The 8,084-nt window shown below is 52.2% G+C and overlaps 1 protein-coding gene across 1 annotated transcript; it reads left to right on the plus strand.

The window, feature by feature from the left end:
* Window positions 1-1,116: 1,116 nt before the first annotated feature.
* CMKLR1 (chemerin chemokine-like receptor 1) lies at window positions 1,117-4,756 on the plus strand. Its single transcript, XM_029961150.1, has one exon. It carries the CDS (start codon window positions 1,255-1,257, stop codon window positions 2,338-2,340), a length of 1,086 nt encoding a protein of 361 aa, XP_029817010.1. The 5' UTR covers window positions 1,117-1,254; the 3' UTR covers window positions 2,341-4,756.
* The last annotated feature ends 3,328 nt before the right edge of the window (window positions 4,757-8,084 follow it).

Below are 8,084 nucleotides of genomic sequence, written 5' to 3' on the forward strand. Positions count from 1 at the left end.
CGGGTGCAATGGTCTGTGCTGGGGCTCACACAGATCCTGCTCCTTCTGCCAAGGCTTGCTCAGACTGGTGGCTTTTGGCTTTAGTTCACTGTGATGGTTCACAGGGGGTGGTTGAACCTGTTGAACAAGGACTCCAAGTACCTGCTGGAGACTGGAGTCTGATGATGGCAAATGACACTGTTGGGTATCACAATTAACATTTGGATACACACAGTACACCAGTTTAGTTGGAAAGATAACCATATGAGAGTCCAGGGTGCAAAATAGATAATGCAGGTAATGCACCTCATGCACATTTATGTCTTTATTTATAGTAACATGGCTGTGGGGTTGATTGTCGGTTCTTTGTGAGCACCTACTGATGCTGCTCCTGTTTGGTACTTGTACTGAGTGTACAGTACAGGATTTCTGTCCTGGGTTACTCTAAAAGCTGGTGAGAGGAGGATAGGACCCCAGCTTCACCAGACTGGTGGCAAGAAGGGTCCCCAGGCCAGCACAGCCCTCCCAGAGGAGGCTGCACAGGGTTAAATTGCAGGGCCGAGTCTGTTTCCTCCCTTAATTCCACATTGGAGGGTTAATGGCCTTTGTTTGATCTTGGCTTTAATGTTACAGCTCTGTCCCTAGGCCTGTGTGGAGGGAGCTGCCTTTGTGCTGTGGGACACTGAACTGCTGCCTCTTCCCCATCCTGCTGGAGCACAGCCACCACACTGGAGAGGAGAGGAGAGGGGAGGTGAGAGGTGAGACAGCGCTTGGCATCAATGGGGCAAATGGGGAGGCATCAATGGGGCAAATGGGGAGCTGCCTGCTGGATTTTCAGTCTAATTTACTGTGCACTCAGGAGAAAAAATACAGAAGAACCATAACGTGTTGCAGATTGGAAGGTCTCAAAGCTGATAATGAGCTGTTAATAAGCGTTATCCTGGATTTTCCGCTGGAAGTAGGCGGGTAATAGACATTTTGTGCAGGATGAGGCTGCAGCCACATCCTGGTGGAGATGAGGGGCTGAATCATGTCCTGATGTCTCAGGGTCAGGGGGTGGGAACTTGGTGAGGAGCTGCAGGAACATCTTTCTCTGGGGCCAGTTGTGGGTTTCCCATGGGATGCCCCACACCTGTGTGCTCCCTGTCCCCTCTTGCCCACATGTGTCAGGGGGCTGTGACCCTCCTGCTGTGACTGACACCATGTGTTTGCCCAGCAGAGAAACATCGCTGACTGGAGATCCTGGGGCTGCCCAGGCCGTGATTTATCCAGATAATGGCCCTTTCCAATTTGTCCAATTTCTTGGATGATGCCGATAACTACAGTGACTACCAGGATTACATCTACGAGGACGTGACCAGTGTGTGGGTAGACCCGTCCCATGACCCGAAGGACATTGCGAGGATCCTCTCCGTCATCATCTATACCGTGTCCTGCGTGCTGGGCATCCTGGGCAACGGCCTCGTCATCGCCATCATCACCCTGAAGATGAAGAAATCAGTCAATGCTGTCTGGTTCCTCAACCTGGCCGTGGCCGACTTCCTCTTCAACATCTTCCTGCCCATAAACATCGCGTACACGGCCATGCGCTACAACTGGATCTTCGGCACGGTCATGTGCAAGCTCAACTCCTTCCTCCTCATCCTCAACATGTACACGAGCGTCCTGCTGCTCACCACCATCAGCTTTGACCGCTACATCTCGGTGGTCTTCCCCGTGTGGTCCCAAAACCACCGCTCGGCCAACCTGGCGTATTTAGTGTGTTTGATCATCTGGACCATCGGCATCATCATGAGCTGCCCCTCCCTTGTCTTCCGAGACACGGCACAAACCCGAAATTCCGTGATTTGTTTCAGCAACTTCTCCCTCTCCAGGAACAAGTCTTACCAAGCCCTGGCACTGATGAGGCACCGCACGGTGAACATCACCAGGTTCCTCGGCGGGTACATCCTCCCCATAACCATCATCACTTTCTGCTACATCGCCATCGTCTTCAACCTGCGTCGGAACCGCCTGGCCAAGTCCAAAAAGCCCTTCAAGATCATCGTCACCATTATAGTCACCTTCTTCCTCTGCTGGAGTCCCTACCACCTGCTGAACCTGCTGGAGACAGAGCCAGGCATGGTCCCGCCCTCCGTGTTTGAGGTCGGCATCCCCATCACCACAGCCCTCGCTGCCTCCAACAGCTGCATGAACCCCGTGCTCTACGTCTTCATGGGCCAGGACTTCAAGAAGTTTAAGGTCACCATCCTTTCCAGGCTGGTGAATGCCCTCAGTGAGGAGACAGGCCACTCCAGCATCGTTCACAGGAGCTTCTCCAAGATCTCTTCCATGACTGAGAAGGAGACGACAGTGCTCTAAATTCAACCTGGTGCCTTCAGGGGGGACATAGTCCTCTGGTATTGGCCATGCCCTCCACTGGGATGCTGGCCACCACTGTAGTGGTCCCTGATGTGGGACAAGCATTGTCCAACACTGTCCTATAGTCTATTCCTTGACTGGCGTTGCTGCCTGGAGGCTAGAAGGGATTGGAGACCACCACTATGTGCACGTGGAGAAGACACAACCACCCTTAATCTTTGTCATTGCAAAGATCGTTGCACCAAACTATTTAAGGAAACACTTCAGGGTGTTCCTGTCTAACCTTTGCACTCTCTGACCTGGGAAGGGCATTCCTGGTGTTTCCAGAGACATTGTGATGGGGTGGGGGATATGTGTGGGAAGGCACCTCCCGAGATGTGTGCTGGGTGGGCACCACCACAGGTGATACCTGCTATGGCCAAACTGGGGACACTGCTCTCCTATGTCTCTGTTTGGCTACTTGTGTTAAATCCTGAGGTATTTTGGTACAAGTGCAACATGTTTGTAACTGTTGGGAGCACTTTGCACCCCAAGAGGCCCTGGGAAGTGTCCTCATACCAGCTTTGAATATCCCACCTCGATGAACTGGGAAGTCTCAAATGTCTCCTGAGTGATCCAGACCCAGGGGGTGGGGACTGGGCTCGTGTACAGGGTCACTGATGTGGAAAACTGAGAGAAAAAAGAGGGAAAGATCAATGTGAAGTGTGTTTTGAACAACCCTCCCTTTGATGGGCACATTCCACACGGTACATTTTGCAGAGTGATTTGATGTTTGGGACCAGGAGTCCCAGTGATTCCTTGCAAAGGGTCTGATTGGCACCAGGGAATGGGTCCAGGGGCTGGGAATGAGCTCCTGCAAAGGACCCGCTCTCCTCTCCTGCATCCAGATGGCCCTGGGAACTGGCTCCATTGACGGCAGCTCCCTGGTGGGACTGATTGGTCCTATGGGATGATTTTCTCTCTTCCAACCAGGCAGCAAGCCCATCTTGGGAGACTCTGGGAGTCTCGTGGGAGACTCTGCCGCCACACACCAATCTCTGAGGTGAAGGGTGGGCTGAGCCACTGTCTCCATCCAATTTCACACACAGTTAATCTGGGAGCTCCTTCTCCATTAGGGCTTCTTGACTACAACACCATGTCACGCTTATTTATGTGCTGGTTTCTCCGTGTCACCCACAGCCTCTCTCTCCCAGGAAAGTGAGGAACCCTGGGAGCTGGGTTTGGGCAGCCCCAGTGGCACCAGGGACATTTCAGGAGGTCCCCACAGGAGCTTTGTGCAGGGATTGACACGCTGGCAATTGAAAGTCTGCTCACAGGTGCCCACAAAGGCTGAAATATTTATTTATAGCGTTTCTTGAAAATCAGAAATCAGAAAAAAACATGAAGAGGCAGCTCCCAGGCAGAGGCAGAGAGCTATTTACGGGCTCCTGGTGGCAGCAGATCGTGCCAGACAGGTACAAACCGAACCACAAAGCCCCGGTAATTGAGCTGCCGCCCTGAGCTGCGGGAATGCTGCGGATCAGAGCGGATGCTGCAGCGGGAGCTGGATTTCAGAGGGATTATCAGGCATCCCCTCCACCCTGGCACTGCCTCCCTGCTCTGCCTTGATCTGCATAACCTCGTTAGTGTGATGGGGAGAGGGGAACAGCCACACCATAGGAGCTGGATCTATCCTTCCCTGGGATGAGGCTGCCTGCAGCATCCGTGTCTTGGGACAGGGATCCTGATGGATCTGGTGTGTTTGGATGCGGTTTTGGAGCTGCTGATGGTGTGAGTTGTGCTGGGGCAAGTTTGTCCCCAAAGCCAGGGCAGAGAGGTGACCTCCTTCCCACCACTGTGCATCCAGTCTGCTAAAAGTGGGAGATTTATCCTGAAAATTAAGAATATCCTGCCTGAGCCCTGAAGGGAAACGCAGCACGGCATGAGGTTTATAAAGGAAATTAATGGGAAATTAACATAAAATTAGTGACTTCAACTGTTGGATGCTGCTCTCGCTACGCAGGGGGCTGTAGGACATGCAGCACCTGGCTCCAGGTGTTTCCATATCTCCTGGGAGCTGGGAATTAGCTGCTTCCCCAGGGAGCAATGCCACATTCTTGGCCCACACCGTGTCCTGTGGTCAAGCCCAGGGCTACTCCCAGCCCAAATCCACATGTTTTTTTCCCCTAAAACCAGTGCACAATCCATAACCATGGCAGATGCTGGAGCAGGGATGCTCCTCACTAATTTTGGTGGCTAAATTTTGCAAGCCCATCTATTATTCCTGCAAACAGCTTTCCAAAAAAAACCAGTGACTTGGTACTTAACCTGGGGTTAAATCATCACTATAATGACAGCTTGGGAATCCCAAGTTTCCCAAATGTTTGAGTTCATCCTTGTAGTTGTTTACTTATTTAATAAAAGAACCTGTTTTCCATACAAATACCCTGGTATGTGCTGAAGATCATTACATGGAGTGGGAAGGATCCCAGGGTTTTCCACTGAGCAGTCACTTCCCAGTGTGCATTCCTGATCCCTGCTATTGAATTTGGAATTGTCAAAGTGGTCAGGAGCAGAGGGGTTGCAGGGCTGGGGCTTGAGCGACCGAGATGGGAGTGTGGTGCTCTGAGCCTCTTGGATGGGAAATGTCCCAAAGATGTTCTCCGGGGAATTCCCACTTTAATTTGTCCCTGAAAAGACCAAATGGCTCTTTAGGAGAAAAAAACCTGTGTCTGTATGTAAAAAGCAGCTGGAAGAGCATAATTTCCCTGTGTCCACATGTGGATCCCTGTTGGATCACATCCAGAAAATGCTCTGTTATTCCAAATTGAACGAGGAATTATTAGTGCCACTACTGAGTTGGTCCCTGTGTGGGATCTGTCTGTGGGATCTCCCTCCATCCCCCCCAGCAGGGGCTGCTTCTCCATCACCTCCTGTACCCCATGACCCCTCAACTCTCACTCCCCCCAGTCCTCGAGGCTGTTTTGGGGGGACAGGGAAGCAGGGAAGAGGTTGGTTCCTGCTTCCCAATGGGCTCCAGGTGCTCCATCCCAGCATCCACCAGACACCAGCATTGCTGCTCCATCCCCTCCTGCTGCTGGTTCTCCCCATGCTGGCAGGGTTTGGGGTGAGGACGGGGAGAAAAAAGGGAAAAATGCACTGAGTTTTTGCAGCTGGACCCTGTAACCTCCCAGATTTTGAAGAAGCTAGGAAATAACGATAAATCCCCAGGGAATATAAGCGATTCCTGTTCCCGTGTCACCCACTGATCACAGCAAACAGATCACAAAGAGAACATTAAAAATGTATATATATATATGTAAACAGGACAAAAATATTCCTCCTAAAACTTCAGCAGCTCAAGCCCCTTCAGCCAGGTTTTTTCTTCCCTTTTTGGCAGAGTGGCAAAGAAAAGCAGCTCAATATTATCCCAGTTCCTCTGATATTGCCTAAATCCTGCAGGAGCAGGAATCTCACATGGTGCTGGAGATGTATCCTGTCAGCTTTCCATTTTTTTTTTTGCAGTGGTGGTTATTTTGTTCATGGAGGGGAGGGGGCTCAGGTTGCCGTGCTGGTGAGGGGAAGGTCCAATATATTAAACTGAGGATCCTTGGATGCATCCCAGTGACCCTGGTCCCCCTGGGCCGCTCAGATGGAGATGTCCTTAGCTATGAATTAATGAAGTCCTCTATGAATTAACGAAGTGCTCTTGATTAGTGACAGCAGGAGGTTAATGACCAGCTCCAGGGGGACGTGCACAAACTGGAATTAACATCCAGGGAAGGGGCTCAGTGGGGGCTGCAGCTCCAGGGCTGGTGTCCCAGCTCTGTGCTAGCCTGAGTGTGACCACCCAGCTCCTTTGGAGGCTGAAATTGGTGAAATTGGTAATTAGGGGTGCAGAGGGTTTAGTATCTCAGAGTTAAGGGGTGAGTGGGATGCAGAGCCACCACTGACCCTGTTAAAGCTGCACTTAAGGCAGCTGTGGGGATCATGAGCTTAGGGTAGGTCAAGGGGGGAAGAGCAGCAGGTTTTGGAGCTGGGACACCAACCCCCATCCCAGGACCCTCATCCCAAGCCCTGGGACTCAAACCTTCAGCCCAGGACCCTCATCCTCATCGCAGGACCCCAGTCTCCAGGGCCCCCATCCCCAGCCCTGGGACATCCCAGGAACCCCCTGACCCTCAGCCCAGAACCCCCCATTCACAACCCTGTGACCCCCCATCCCCAACCCCAGATCCTGTTCCCCAGCCATCCCACCCCTCCCTACCCCATGATCCCATGGTGCTGAGGAGCTCAGCACCCCCAGACCCCGATGCTTTTGCAGCCCACCAGGAGCCTGGGCAGGACCAGTCCTCACCGAGCACATCCCAAACCTACCTCATACCTCTCCATGTCCTTTTCCCACCCCTCCAAACCTGGGGCTGGGTCTCATTCCATGTGAGAAATGACTTGGGAATACTCCAATCCCATTTCTGTGGAGCACATTACCGGCCTTAATGACGGCTCTTTTTCACTTGGCTGTCACGGCCCTGAAATAAAGCCATGCTTTACCTCACCCATAAATCACTCCTTTATTTGGAGCTGGAATTAAATTAAAAAAAAAAAAAAAGAAATAAACATGTTACCCTCTCCCTTTCCTCAGAGCCAGGCAGGTTGGAGCCGTGTTTAAATAATCTCTGCTGTATTCAGGCAGATTGTCAGCTGTAAATTTGGGGGAAAACAGCAAAGCTGATAAATAAGCATGTTGGGTTTATCAGTGATGGATGTTGCTGCTCTCGGATTTATGACACATCTCCCCATTAAGGGGCTTTTGTGACAGTGCTGCTGGGTGGTGCTGCTGAGGGGGGTGATTTCCCTCTCATTTAAACGCGGCAGGAACTTCATGGGATTTAATTTGGGAGGAAGGGGAGCCCCTTCCTTCCGAGCTGCTCTGAGCCCCCCAACATCGCTGGGGTCATTGCCCAGAACCCCCTGAATTCACACCAGAGGGGCTTCCACTGCCTTTGATGAAGGAGGGACCCCCAACCTGAGCTGCTCTGATCATCATCTCCAGAATCATCTCTTGCACCACAAGGACCACTGAGCACAAACCCCCTCCCGGGACTGGGGGCATTGCAGGTGATTCTGGTGCAGCCGCTGTTGCAGGGACCGCTGAGCACAAAACCCACACAGAACTGGGGGAAATGCAGGCGGTTTTGGTGCAGCCGCCGTTGCCACAGCAACCGCTGAGAAACCCATCCAGCCCAGGAGGGAGGATGCTGCAGCCTCCGCCAGCGCAGGACCGGGAGGGAGGGAAACACTCCCAGGGATGAGAGATTGATGGAAATAGATGATTTTCAGTGCAGGAATCCAGGGAGGGGGGTCAGGATCCCCCCAACCCCACGTGGGGCCGGGCGAGATGACTGTGCCCACCCAGGGATTGCTCAGGGCTCGCTGGGGCTGAGTCAAGCAGAAAGATTCCCTGCTTTTCCAGTCCTCATGGAAAGGCTGAGTGTTGCCTACCCCGGGCTAATGGCATTACAGAGGCAGCCGAGCAGGGAGGCTATTAAATGTCAAGAGCTTTGCACAGGAAAATGATGCAGGAAGGATGGTTGGCTCCTCTTTCCAGGGGGAATGGAGATTTTATTAGTGCGTGCCAGTCCCACGTGGTAAAAATATAACCAGGCATTTAATAAATAAATAAAAATAAATGAGAGCATGAAGCTTCAGCTCTGTGCGTGCAGGGACAGCAGCTCCTGGCAGGAGGGAGAAGCTGCTCCTGCGTC

The sequence above is a fragment of the Manacus vitellinus genome, unplaced genomic scaffold, assembly GCF_001715985.3.
Source record: "Manacus vitellinus isolate BGI_N305 unplaced genomic scaffold, ASM171598v3 scaffold_31_pilon, whole genome shotgun sequence".
In the NCBI taxonomy this organism is placed as follows: domain Eukaryota; kingdom Metazoa; phylum Chordata; class Aves; order Passeriformes; family Pipridae; genus Manacus; species Manacus vitellinus.

Excerpts from the sequence above, each read along its gene's own strand:
- CMKLR1 (XM_029961150.1), top strand. The coding sequence starts at position 1,255 with ATGGCCCTTTCCAATTTGTCCAATTTCTTGGATGATGCCGATAACTAC.